The 14,637-nt window shown below is 41.6% G+C and overlaps 1 protein-coding gene across 1 annotated transcript in view; it reads left to right on the forward strand.

Annotated features, from left to right (window-relative positions):
* The window catches only part of DAAM1 (dishevelled associated activator of morphogenesis 1), a 183,059-nt gene that overhangs the window by 144,462 nt on the left and 23,960 nt on the right, over positions 1-14,637 (forward strand). Inside the window, 3 exon segments of the mRNA XM_027554228.1 lie at positions 4,013-4,042; positions 5,096-5,202; positions 12,384-12,468. Coding sequence (XP_027410029.1) covers positions 4,013-4,042; positions 5,096-5,202; positions 12,384-12,468 — 222 coding nt within the window.

Genomic DNA, 14,637 nt, shown 5'->3' on the forward strand with positions numbered 1-14,637 from the left:
TGCAGAAAGCCTAGCAATTGGGTAATTGTCTCCTAGCAACCAATTGCTGTTTAAGTAATCAGTAGTCATGCCAGTCAGGCTAGACCAGAACATTTCAGTTGCAGTTAACACTAAGTCGTAGACTGGTAAGTAGAATCATTTGTGACATTTCCAAGAGTGCTTCCCGGAGAAAATTTTCAGCACACTTGCTCAGCTGATTCAAGTTATGTTTCTCCTCTTGGTATAAGAATATGAGATTGGAATTTTTAAACCATAAATGTGTTTCCCAAGTGAAGGTAATTTCAACCATTCCATTGAATTTATTGAATGTTGAAAGACAGAAAATTGAAAGATGAAAGCAGTCTAGTTAGGAGCACACAGGATAAAGGAAACAGGGTTTCTGTCATTATGTCCCCTAATCTTATAACTAATGGCAGCATCAAAAACCTGTGCATTTTCATTTTAATCTTGGCGATGCTCTATATAATTGTTATCACACTGAAACTGCTCTCTTTTCTACTCCCAAATGAATACTGGGAACCTTTTTTTTTTTTTTTCCCTGTAATATCTTCTCTTTCTTCCCTCCAGAGCTATATAACCCTGACCAAGCTCTCAGGATTTCAGCCAGTTATGTGACCAAGTAAATTTCTCAGAGAGGCAAAGAGTACATGAATACCATTGTCTGTGTACATGTAACAGGAACACTACACAGAGTAAGATTTTGAAAAAAAATTTTAAGCTTCAGATTATTATAATTTAGGTGAACACTGATTAATGCCATTTAGGAGAGATTTTATATATATAAATGTACACACACACACACAAGATATGCCCTGTTGATATGAGAAATATTGAGTCATTAAAAACTGAACAGATATTTACACTGTCTTTAAGTCCAGTTTTAAGAACAAGACCACTTCTATTCAGGATTTTTTTTTTTCCAGTGTAAATATCAAAGGTGTGCAGAACTGAATATGTAAGCTTATGTACTACACGAAATGGAATTTAATAGCATGCAGTTATTTCCCTGCTTACATTCCAGAAGTTCATTTAAAAGTCAATGTCCTAAATCTCAGAACCTCTTTTCCTCCCTGAAACTGTGTTACACATGATTTCTAAGCCAGCCACAAAAGACTTATTTTAACACATAATGTAGCACATTGCATATTAGCACTATTTCAGATACATTTGAACTATTTATCTTCATTTTGTGGGAAATTTTCATCTTGAGATGTTATAAATTCAATCTCCCTATCTATGCAGTTGGTAGAGTGAAAATGAACTGGAGTTACTATATCTAAAGGAAGACGTTTTTCTGTCACAACAAATGAGCAACTGGCTGTCTCCATTCCTCTTCTTCACTCTGCCTGGGGACACCCCTTCTTCATAGTTCTATTATCAGCACATAGTATTTCAAAGCCTTCTGCTCTGACAGAGAACAAAAGATAACCACTCTCCTTGGCTTAGAATCTGACTCTCCTCCTAACATGTAATATACAAGTTGTTGGGGTCATTCTTGGGGTCCCATTTGTAATATTCCGTGGTATCTTCTGATTTATCTTACGGATGGGCAAAGAAATTTCCTTTTTTATTCTTTTTACATATTTTGTTATTCTGTATCTCTAGTTTCTAACATTGAACAATTATATGATTTAGGACAATGATTCAATAAGCTTGATCTTTAGCCATGGCACATGAAGGCAGAAGGTAAAAACTGTAAATAGTGGTTTTTCTTAGTTCCACAGTAGATGGTAGAAGTTCTATAGCTAGACAACATGGCAAGAGTTAATCAAATACAGGGTTTTATTTAAATATTAGTGCATGCATTTCTCTGGACAGGGATCTCTAGCTTTTATCAGAATTACAAAGGGATCTCAACCTCAAAAAGATTAAGAACCATTCATGTAAAAGTTGTCTTTGTCTATAAAATGGTGAGTCATTATTACATGGTGAAACTCTATCTATAGGAATTTATCAGCACTGGTTCCTGAAAATACAAGCTCTGATTTCCTATTTATTTTCCAAATCCTAATCCCTGTACCAAAAATCGTCTGGAAAAATCAGGCATCCTGTTGGGTGGAGCCAAATGTAGACAGTGCTGTCATGTTTGGCCAAACCAATTAGTGAATCATTTAGTTTCAAAGAGAATATTAACTTATTTGAAATAAGCCTGGAAACATAATTATTTTTAACATTTTCCATCTAAGAAACTTTGTGATTTTATTTACAATGTGATGATTAAAGGACTCTTAAAAAGGGGGAATCTCAAGACCTCCAATTAGCCAAACTCTCCCATGGCATTCCTCATCCTCACCTTGCAAAAGATAAGATAAATTACTTTGCTATTAACGGTTACACTTAGTGCTGCTGCTGGTTATAAACAGGAGATCTTGACCAACTGTGCTTCAGCTCAACTGAAAAGCAGAGCAATGGCCAAAGAAATGGACTTGATCATTGTCTCGAAAGGTAAAATAATTGTAATGTATGACAGCTTCCAAGTGTTGAGCTCATAAAAATGTGACAGGTACTGTACAAAATACCGTATCTTCATTATCACATTTAATCCTCACAATAGTAATCCAGTTGTTTACTTCATTGTACGGATAGTGAAACTGAGCCCCAAGTCACATCCCTAGCAAATGCTAGAGGCCTGGTTCTGTAGCCCACTACAGTAGAGGTCAGAGGTCTTAATTTCTTGACACTGGGAACTTGGGGAGAATGAGTTACAGGGGCCTGCATACAAGTTTCTTCTTTGAAGGCCAGACAGGGAGAGTGGTGTCTAAATCCAGCTTGCAACTTGTCTCTTTAAGAATGAAAAGTAGGGTAAGATGACCTCATGGAGTTCACTACACTAGAGTTTTTTCTGCTCTTGAAAAGAGAAACTGCTTTTACAGGGAAAGAGTCCTGAGGAGTTTCAGGGTAAAAAAAACTTGACAGTTACAACAGGGACAAAATAAAACTGTGACATCAGAGGAAAGAAAGGCTTCGTGTGGTTATCAATTTATTTTTTTAAATGCCATTCCAGAAGAGTAATCCCTCCTTGTATAGGTGGAGCCAGGGGAGGATACGTGTTGTTTCACATTTGAAGAACGATGTGAAACAGCTCATCTGTGTGAAACTGGCCTTGGCAGTGCTGCCGGGACCAGTGAGGCCTTCAGGAATCTGCTGAGTAAATGCTGGTTGTGCAAGTAGTTGGCCCGAAAGCTGGGGTGTATTTTGCACACCGAAGCTTCTTTATTCATGCCATCATAGCAAAAATATGCAAAGAAAGCTGTGACTTTCTCATAACATGTCAACTACCTCTTCCTCTTCTTCACTCCAAATCTTTTCTATGAACTATTTTAAACAAAGACTGTTGCCCTTGTCTCATGAACAACAGTCCTGAGGCAATGGGGACAGGACCACCAATGGCTCTGTAGCCCATGAATCACTTATTGTCTCTTAATTGGAAATTCTGTCTTTTTCCTCATACCTCTCAGAATACGCACAGGCATTGTTTGGACTGTAGTGAGGGTTGGTTTTACTGACCTATGTTGTTGAACTTGTCTTTTTTCTTTTCTTCATTCTTCCTCATGACACAAGAAGACAGAAGATTATTCTATCCACTCAAAAAAAAATTTTTTTGCTGGTAGTTTCCTCAAGTTGATGGAATTGATCCATATTTTCTGCTTCAGTTGTCATGTTAAATACATGGAACCCAGTGGTCCTTTCAAAGAGGATTTTTTTCCTTCCCCAACTTGAACTCTTTTGGGGGTGTTTTAAGTCCTTTCGTATCTGAATCTGATTTGCCACCATTGAAAATTGTGTATAGCACCTGCTATCTTCTCTCTTGAACCTGAATGCTTATTAGTACCCTGTTTGTCAGTGTATCTTCAGCCAGACTCTCGTCTTCATCACCTCTCATTGCTGTTCCTGGGGCATAAATTACCTCTTACCCGGTGTCACTCATTTCCTTGACTTTCCTGTGTGTTGCTGTGATATCTGAACTGCATGTATCTTATTTGCCTTTTCCATGCCTCTGCCATGGCTGTAGGATTTCTTTGTGAACAGTAACTCCAAGCAGGTAAGTGAGCTAAAATCCCCACCTTGCTTAATATAACTCCTTGGCTCACTATAGCGCAAAATGTCTTGGTTTTCCTGGGTTTTTTTCTGATAGGGTAATGCAGTGTCTAGTTATTTCCACATTGGGTTTCAACTCTTCACTGAATATTTAGAGGTATGCCTGAAATCTCTGCACAATATGAAATAGTTAAAGTTTGGTCACATGTTGTTTCTTAATATAGACTCCATATTGCCTTTGTTTCCTAAACCATTATCCAGTTCCAGAACTGTTTGGTTTCCTTACATTTTTTAAATGCCATGATCTATTTTTTAAATTGATCCCAACCTTTCATAAAATCAGACTCGCTGTATATCAAATCAGTCTGTTTTTACCTTGACGCTCTGTTTACCCAAAAGGTACTGTATGTATAATTGCCTTATGCCTTTTCCACCATAATTTATGGCCCTCCTTGCTTACAACTCTCAGTACAGCAGCAGAGTGTGCAAGTAGTGTTTTATTGTTGATTGAAGTAAATTGAACTAATGCCTGAACTGCACACTCCCTGTTGTCCATCAGGCTCCAGGGTAATGAAAGGTAGCATCTGGGCCTGGGAGCTTCCTATTGCACATGAAGACGTTTGGGAGGTTTTATTGTTCAGCTTTCTGAGTATTCGGGATGCAAATGGTGCTGGGGTGCATGGGCCCTGCAGATGGCTGGACCGGCAGTGGCACGCCTCAGCTGAGCTTGATTCATAGTGACAGTCCTTCTGTCTGCTCTCCACTGGGATTTGGGGGACAAAAGGAGGGTAGCACTCATTGATAATTTATGCATCTTCAAGTTAGAAGCACTTTGTTCTTCCAAATAATGCTTTTTCAAATGTGGGTGGTCAGCTTTTCTTGTCAACTAGATTTTAGCCTTTGTTTCAGTCCCACCACCCACCTCCATTCCCCTCACCATCTCAGCTGTGCGTGTGTGCGTGTGTACGTGTAAACAGCAAATATAAAGGAAAACTGTGTGTCTGAAGTCGGAATGTCCCTGTTTGACTTTGATGGATTTCTTTCCTGCTCTTTATAGAAAGAAGCAGATGCCATTGATGACACACTGGGCTCCAAACTTAAAGTCAGAGAGCTTTCGGTGATCGATGGTCGGAGAGCTCAGAATTGCAACATCCTTCTCTCGAGGTATTGTTGATGTTGTCTCAACATTTCTGGTAGGACCACCTTTTCTATCATGTGGCCCCAAACCACGTGGTTGGGCTCGTTCTTTTACCTGGACTCCACTGAGGGTCAGCTCTCCAAGTTTCTTCTGTCCAAGGTGAAGAGAACTCTTAGTGTTTACTTTCCCTCATGGAATATGTCAGAGCTGGTGCCTACTTTCTTGGGGTTTAATTTCCACAGACTCCTAAATTTTAAAAAGCAGACCATCTCAAATCAATGTTTTGCTTGGTTATTCCAGCGAGCCTGTAAAACGGACTTTACTTTTATTTATACTTCTTGGCTTTCGAGCTGTTAATACTTTGGCCATTGAAGTAACACTGTCACAGACTCAGCACCCACCATGAAGCCTCTTGTTTCATTTTGCTTCTTAAGTCACCCTTTTATACTTCAGATTATATTATTTCATGTTCTTTGTGAACATTTTTATGACTAAAAATATGTCAATAAACCTCAGTAAAATGCTATCCAGTTCAGCCCTGTTCTAAAGTATTTTTCATAATTGATGAACCATCATGGTCCTAGAGCTTGAAAAAAAGAAAGGAAATTTGGGAGCCTGGAATCCTATTATAAATAGCTTCAGGGAATGTGTCAGTTGGTCTTGGGCATTTCAAGTAGCTTTTCTGAATCTTTTCTCTAAAAAGGACTTTCACATTAGGCAGAGATACCTAATATTGATGAGGCGAAGGAAAATGTAAAGAACCCTGAAGTTTGGGGCATTCTGTACAATCTAAGTCACATTGGTTACACTCTGGAAAGAATGTTGAATCTGTATCGAGGCTGGTGCAAGGTGACTTCTCTTTCAGGAAGAGTGAAGGTGGAAAGTAGTAGTTCTTATTTTTCACACAAGTCTTAGAGTAAATTTAACACAGAGCACTGCTGCTTGGTTTGCAGCATAGAAGCTTGATTGATAGCCAGATGTATATTACTTTAGGGAGAAAATGTTTCTTTTAGAGAAAGAGAAATTGAAGCTTGGTAAGACCCCCCTGAGTTTTAATAGAACTAGTAAGGTAATGCGAAACATCCTATTAGCACTTAGTTTTCTGCCTCTGGCTAGAAGCTGTGTAAACGGCTAGGCCCTGTGTTTATCCCCACCTGTGTTCAGAAGAGTGAAGTGAGTGAAGTCGCTCAGTCGTGTCCGACTCTTTGCGACCCCATGGACTGTAGCCTACCAGATTCCTCCATCCATGGGATTTTCCAGGCAAGAATACTGCAGTGGGTTGCCATTTCCTTCTCCAGGGGATCTTCCCGACCCAGGGATTGAACCCGGGTCTCCCACATTGTAGACAGACGCTTTACCATCTGAGCCACCAGGGAAGTCCAGAAAGACATTATCAAAGATAGTTTTGAAGGTCTACATACTTTTTTTCTATAGACTGTACAATTTGTTTTGTTACAACTTCTTTTTACAAGTAACATTTTTACTTAATAGCAAAATTATATGAAAATTTAGAGAGAGTCTTTTTTTAAAGCCTAGAACTTCCCCCTCTATTTTGTGCTTTTGCAGTATAGAAGAGCCCTTTAAAAACAACTTGGCAAAGAGAGCCATCACTCTGAATTTTTATAGTATTTAAGAGCTCTAACTGTGACCCAGTTCCTCGTAGACAGATCATTCTCAGTACAAGATGCCACCGAGGGTAATTACAGTAGTTATAGATAAGATTACAACTCTTTCTAGCAAATTTCCCATCCCATTATTGGAGGGATTGTTTCATATTTGTCATATATCATTCCCTTGTTACATCAAAAATGTCAAAGGCTAAGGTGACTTAGAATGTGAATATGCCTAAATTCTCTAGTGGACTATTCTAAGAACTTGTCTTGTGTTTATTAAATTATCTGTTAATATCCAATTTAATGAATAAATATTACAATGAGCACATAATACTGAAAATGTATTATGTGTGACAAGCTGATTCTGAGACCAAGTTACCCTTATGGTAATTGGGCCTTATTGATCAAGGTCTAAAAGCCACTATGCCACAGAGGAGTCAGGACTGCATGCTTTTCTGCTCAGTGCTCAATAGTTTTACTCTCTCTTCAGGAAAGCACAGGACAGCTAAAGGTAAAAGAAATGAAGCAGAACTGATTTGTTCTTTATTTAGTCGTTTAACCACTCAGCAATTTACCTTGCTTTCACTCTTCCTTTTCATCGGCGATGCATGACTACACACAAAAGGAGCAAGGGGCTTCAAGGATGGGAAAGATGCTTTTGGTGCTTTGATGCTTTTTGTCTTAGAGTTGTCACTTTGGAGTGTTTAATTGCCTGGCACTGTGCTGGATGCCGTAGGATGTCCCAAGACTTACGATTGCACTGTTGCCTTTGGCAGCACATGGCTAATTGGAGAAGAAAAATGCCACAGGCAAGATGACTTGTGAACAATGCAGGCCTTAGACTGGTCTGGCAGGAAGGAGATAGGGAGCCCCCAGCCAAGGGGAGAGGGGACAGCAGCAGGGTTTTCCTGAGAAAGTGGGCCTTGGGTGGGGGGGCGGGTGGGAGGCAGTTCCAAGGGTACATACAGCAGGAGCAAAGGCAGCGGGGGTGGGGTGGGGGGGAGGTGGCGAGCATTCAAGCGGAGCTGTAGAGAGAGCTCTGTGGTTGCAGTCTCTCACTTGGATTAAATTAGGTCAGGCAGGAGCATCTGAGATCCAGGTCTAGTGCTTTTGTGACAACCTGAGTCCACCCAAAGTCAGTCTATATAGAATGGAGGTAATGAAAGTAGTAGGTTTGTAAGAATGAGAACCCAGCGTGCGAGAAGTACTAACAGAGTGCCCGCATGTGGCAGCTGCTCAGTCAGTGGCCCGATTATATTCCCAGGGGATCCAGAGCCTTTTGCTCCAGAGAAGAGCACTGTCTCAGTAAGGTTTTGAGTTTGATCTCATGGGTTTGCAGGATAGGTTGGAAGGGGTCAAGAGCCGAAGGCACAGGCTGCCATCAGACAGGACGCTCTTTTTGTTGCTCAGCTAAAACCTGATGAGGGACGGACTGGAGAGAGAAACTGTCACTAGCATTTGGAGACTGACTTTGTACCTGGGGACGAGTAGGAGTGTTTCCAAGCTGATGTCAAGATCTCCTGCCTTTCCACACGTACTGCCTTTCTTTTTTTCTGCTTATTGCGTTCCCAAAGTCTGGCGACCCTCTCTCTGACTTTTCTTGCTGACTGGGAATTTAATTTCCAGCAATGCAGTCATTATACCAGATTCCACCACAGCGAAAGCCCGTGGCATATTCTGTGGGCGGTATTGTAATGTGCACATGTCTGCAGTGTTTGGTTATCTTTAAAAACTCCTCTTCCTTACCCACACACTGCAGAAGTTCATGGACCATTTGGCCAGGCGTAGGTTCCACGGCCTCACCTGGAGCCAAAAAGGTCAACTGGAAGGAAAGCCCACCTCATCGCAGGGTCCAAGCAGGGGAGAAAGTGCATGTGCTCATAGCGTGAGAGGCCAGGGTCTCTCAGCACCCAGAAAAAGGCTGTCTGGAAGGTGGGGTGCTTCAGGCCACCGCAAATCCTACCTGTCACAGACCTGAGAAGTGAGTGGAATGGACTTGGTATGCCGGAGAAGTGTTCCTCAGGCCCCCGGCAGAGTCAGCCAGCTTCTCTGCTGTGTATGTTTAGGTGACATGTAGCAACTTAACAATTCTCTCGCCTTTATTCCCTAAGCATACCTCTCCTCTCCTTTCAAAATGAAAAAAAAAAAAAGAATCTCGGAAGCTGGCTTATATTGCAAAATGAACCCCCTAAAATACACTTTTATGAAGTGTTCTGCCATTCTTTTTTTTTCCAGATGCTCATGTAACATGACAGCTAGGGTGTAGTAAACCACAAAAAGCTACTTTAAAGTGGAGGGATTTGGCTTAAATCCACTGAAACAGAGCTCAGACTGATCTAGCCACCCATCCTTAACTTAGTTTAATTGCGCCTGGATGTTCCAGGTCTCTTGGCGAATTTTTGAAATACTTGAGTGGAGCAAGGTGGAGTTAAATACTGGTTTTAAATGGCCAGTTTGTTTCCTGCCTTGCATAGCAGGTTGAAGTGGGTGTCTCACAAGTTGCCACCCTCCTGCACACCAGAACACTGCCAAGCTCTCAAAGCCATTAAAAGTTTAGGATTGGTAGGGTCCTTCAATTACAGAGATTAGCAGCTCATTTGATGGATGACAGACGATACTAAGAACTCTTTGGCAACCTAGAGAAGCCTCCCAGAGGGCCGCGGACCCCCCTCCTCTTTCCCCAAAGGTACCGCTGCTTTGTCAGCTCCCACAGGCCACGTGCAAGGCAGGATGTTGACAGGCAGATTTTCTTAAGTACTAGCCATTAAAGTCTCAAGTCTCTTTGTGGGCCACATTAAGAGAAACCAAAATTGTTATGAATTAGAGCCAGTGTTTAGTCCAGACAGCCTCAGGGGGTTGAACATCATAAATATATATAATTTCAAAAGCAAGAAGTTCTGCACTCCATATGGGGAGCTAATGAAATGCAAATCTGATACGTCAAGTATTGTTCTCACTCTGATGTTCAACTCCTTTTCTCTTACATGGAAAACAGAAGGATTCAGCAGAAAGACACTATAAAGTGGTTCTCCCACTTGGTGTGAAAAGGACACAGAACTAATCTTTTTTTAAATAAATGGAGCTTTTCTCATGATAATTTTAGATGTTTCCACAGCCCGCTGGTTTTCATTCATGGCAGTTTCAGCCTTATCTCATCCTGCTTCTTTGGCCTTGCTGGCTACACCATGGTCTTTGCCCTTACTTGACTCAAGAGTCTTTAGTGTCCTGAAATCTAGGGCTACCCAGGGCCCATGTGATGGAGATCTTGAGCCGGGATAGAGTTTTCCCCTGTTGTATGTTTCACCCATGCCAAATAAACTTATTTGTGCCGTTTAAGATGGGTGGTTTTACATCATGATGTTCTAATGACCATGTTCATGGCAAATGATTGTCTCCAGACCAAATCAACCTGGAGAAGTCTGTCTGGTCCAGAGTCTCTGTCCATGGCCCAGGAGTTATGATGGTGCTACAACTTGGACTAGGGAAGAGAACAGGTCTTGTTCTAGAACATGGACAAATTGGCGTGTTGCCTAGGTGCTCTAGTTGGTTTCAAAAGCACGAAATAGAGTAGTATTTATACAGTAGGATTCCCCAATCTGATTCCTCTACTTGGCCTACTTATTGGTGCATGAAACAACATGCAGTATCGATGGCAGGATGGATGCATTTAACAAGATCATCTCAAAATCTAGAGAAAAGGACAGGCGAGAGATGTCCAGAATGAGCTGTGTCTTGCCCAGGTCCTTTCCTCTTCATGGGCTCTGTGGCCACCTGTGCACTCATCCAGCCCTCTTGGGACAGCATAGGTAACCTTTGTGTGGAGTGTTTCTGCCTATCATCTGATTTTCCCAAACATTTGTTTCAGTTGCTCAATCACGTCCAACTGTTTGCCACCCCATGGACTGCAACAAGCCAGGCTTCCCTGTCCTTCACCTTCTCCTGGAGTTTGCTCAAACTTGTGTCCATTGAGTCACTGATGCCATCTAACCATCTCAAACATAAGCACCTTTAAAATAAGCACCATGACTTCTTTTTTAATACTCCTGGGCCTAATGGGTGCTATAGACAGAGAGGGAAACTCTAGTGAAATAATGGCTCTGAGAGCACTTTGGGAAGTTTCATGATAAGCCTACTTATTGATCAAATAGCTGCACTTGAACATTAATGTTACATAAGTATTGCTGCTTTTTTTTCCCTGGGTAGAAAAATCTGCCTTGCAGAATATACATAGTTCATTGTGCCCTTTCTATAGTGAGACACTGTGCTAACCTCTTTGCATGTGCTATTTCACTTTACACACACAAAAATATCCTTTTTAAAAAAATATAGTTGTTATTATCTCTGTTGTATAGATGAAGCAACTGGGGCTAAAGAAAAAAAATTTTCCAAGGTCACACTGGCCAGGAAGTGTCAGGGCCAAGACATGATTACAACCTGTCTGATGCCAGAGCCCCTTCCTTCAGATGTGACACATGAAGGCTATATTCCTTGCTCTATATTTGTGTGTTTATGTCTTTATCCTCTGTCCTAAATGTGATTCTTCTTGAAGATCATAAACAAGAAGAATGAATAAAATAATGTTAATATGAGACCTTAGTGGTAGCTTATAAGGAAGTAAGAATTTTTAAATAAGTCTGAGTCTGATGCTTATAAGCAGGACAAAAGAATGATCCTTTTGTAACAGCTAATAATCTGATTAAGATTTTTTGCCCCAGTTAAGACTTTTGGTTATATCTAATAAAAACATATTTTTACAAGCATGTTTTAATTTCATCTTTTTTAACATTCAACACTTTGTTGTCCTGCCATAATCAAGACATAAATCCTTCATATAAATCAGTAAACCATAGGAATTAATGGTAGACAGGAAAACAGAAATCGGATTTGAGTTTTTGCTTAAATCCTTCCCTATGAGATATTAACTAGATAAGCACTATTTGTTAAAAGAATTTGGGATTAGCAATCAACAGTGTTGGGTTTGTGTTAGATACTGTGCCTTTGTATGCGTTTGACCTTGGGCAAATCACTCAGCCATTATGAGCCTCAGTTTCTCCCTCTATTAAAAAAAAATCTTCACAGTTATTTCGAATCCAAAATGAACTAACATATATGAACACGCCTCAGCTATGTTATTTTGCATATCAACTATTCAATTTTTTTCACAATAACATTCTCAACATGCATTTTTAATTTGAGAGCAAACCTTAAACACTCCTGACACATAATCAAGTTAAAAAGTTAATTTTCCTCTTTGACCTGCAATCTGTAAATACTATGTATTAAATAGTTGTGTGTGGGTGTTTTCCCTACTTCTCATCTTCCAATCCCTTGCTTAAGGAAACTAAATGGTAGAACATAACAGCTTTGTTCTCGGTGTCAGCAGAGCATTACAAAGCCCAGAAAGAATGTTAAAGCCATTTCAAAATACTATTTTTAGGTGCCACACGGTCAGGAAATAAGCTTTCACTGAGAGATTTTGAGAAAAATGGTACCTGTAGGTTGGCAACTGGCGTAGCAAAATGAGTTATCTTATATTAAATTGTTAACAATATCAGCTTGAGTAGTCACAACAAATTAAAACATTCTTTCTCCAGGTTGAAATTATCCAATGATGAAATCAAACGAGCAATTCTAACCATGGATGAGCAGGAGGATCTGCCCAAGGACATGTTGGAACAGGTGAGCTGCCGGGTAACACTCAGAGCACAGGTTATGCCAGACTCAGCGGGGAAGGAATACTATGGAGACCTGGTTGTGGTTAGTACACAATTTCCTCACCTCTCAGTGGAGGAGGTTAGGCCAAGGTTCCACTTGGCTCTGTTAGGAGGCTCTAGGACTTGCTCCTCCCCTTGTTCCTCAAAATGATGGGTGAGAATTATGGTCCTGAGTGTGTTAAATGCCTAAGACCCTCAATGCCAGAGTCTGTCTCTCATGCTGCTGCCATCAAGTTGTTACTCCTCAGCAGGTCACATAAATCTACTAGCTTTAGTAGAAAGTGTCTGTTTCACCGGAATACTGAGAATCTCAGCAGTGTGAGATCACAGCCTGCACTGCAGAAACTGAATCACTGCTTAATCCCTGACACATTTGTGTCTTGGTCTTGGCTCGCCATTCCCACAACCACAAAAGCCACTGTCAACCCCCTGGCGCTGTCATCAGCACTCGTGTGTGTCATAAGGCAGGGTGTGCACTTCTTGGGGCTGGGTTTTGTCTTCGTAAATTGTATCGGACTCTTCTTGTGTTGTAAATGTCAGTAAATGCAAATGCCAGGGCTAGCAAGCGTAGGGTAGACTTAAACACAGTCAGTATACATCCTCGTCAGTGAGATCTGGAGATAATTTGTAATTTTTTATGGCCAAGCAACAGGTCAGATGTGGTGCCCTAGCCTCTCTTCATGCAGTATTTCCATAACACACTCTGTGCAGCCACTCCAGCTGTGTTGTGTGTTGTCAGCAGCTTGGTTCATTTATCTTCCAAATGATACTGTTGGTAATATTGTGCTGGTAGATAACCCCAGGGATTGTTACCTATCTCTTGGTCTGCGCCTAAATTTTCCTGTGCTTTGTGGGAATGTCTCTGCATGATCTAATCCTGCTCTGTCAACTTGTCTCATTGTCCTGCCGCAGAATCACGTTTTGAGAGAGTTTGGTCACAAGGCCCCACCTGTTTCTTAGAGCCAGGTCCACCTGAGGTCATGGGTGGACACAGGTGATCACTATTCCCGGCTGAGCCTGAGGTGTCACCTCTAGGTGTGCTCAGCTCCCAGGAGCAATGGAAAAGGCTGTTTTGCTCCGCTAACAGGGATCCCGTGGCTGTGGGCTGCTCCAGCCGGAGCGCCTGTTTGCATGTGCCTCCTGTCCTGTTCTCACTGATTTCCCCCAAGGCCTCAGCCACGAGGTGGGAGGAGCGACGTCACACCTCCGTGGGCCCGCCCCTCCCTGAAACCTCTGCAGCTGCAGTCATCCGGGGTGAAAACCCTCACACTCAGCAGTGGAAAAACTTTTTCTGCTGTCCTTTTAAGGTTTGATTTAGTTCCCAAAATAGTTAATGACTATGTTTCCAAGTCTGTTAGGATGCTCTGTGCATAAATAGTTTCAAACTATTCCTAAACTGAAAATTCCTTTTTCGAGCATTTTGCAGCTCCTCTCCTCATTCTCCTCTCCCTCTCAGAACACTCAAAACAGAGCCTCTGCCCCTGAGAGTAGAGCTCCACTGCCCTCTGTCCCTCCCCGGCCCCCAGCTGACCCTGCTTTGCAAATGCTGGCACCAGAAACTGCTTCACCCAGCGTGAAGAACGAGGCAGAAGGCACTTTTGTCGTTAGGTCTTCAGCCTCTGTCGACAAGGTTGTATGTTTAAAATTCCACCACATCTGTTTACTGTGAAATTGCATCCAGCAAAATTCCTCCTTGAGGGAAAGGATTTCTAAAGCTTGCCAAAAGAGCTTGTAGTGCAAATAGAGTGTACTTCAGATAAATACAAGGGAAAAAAGAAGTCTACTGAAGCAGGCTCTGGCCAAGTGGGATACTTCTGACCCAGCTCTCCTGAGAGCTCTGAGTGTCGTGCTCTCTGCTCATCTCCCAGGCTCTTTCTTTTCCTGCTCACTCTAACCCTCCTTCCTGTGCCTGATCACAGGATCCTTTACGATTCAATATGGTCTGCATCTGAGCCAAGTTCATCCCCTCCTCTCCTGCTGCTTTTCGCTGCTGAGATCAGATCTCAGATGAGGTCACTCCTCTTTCTTGGGATGCACACCTTTCTCCTCATCACCAGATGTTTGTCTGACTCTTCATTCTTTTCAAAACTGTCCATACACTGTCTGGTCTCAACTCTACCTTGAGAAGGCCCAG

This window comes from Bos indicus x Bos taurus, chromosome 10, assembly GCF_003369695.1.
Source record: "Bos indicus x Bos taurus breed Angus x Brahman F1 hybrid chromosome 10, Bos_hybrid_MaternalHap_v2.0, whole genome shotgun sequence".
NCBI lineage: Eukaryota > Metazoa > Chordata > Mammalia > Artiodactyla > Bovidae > Bos > Bos indicus x Bos taurus.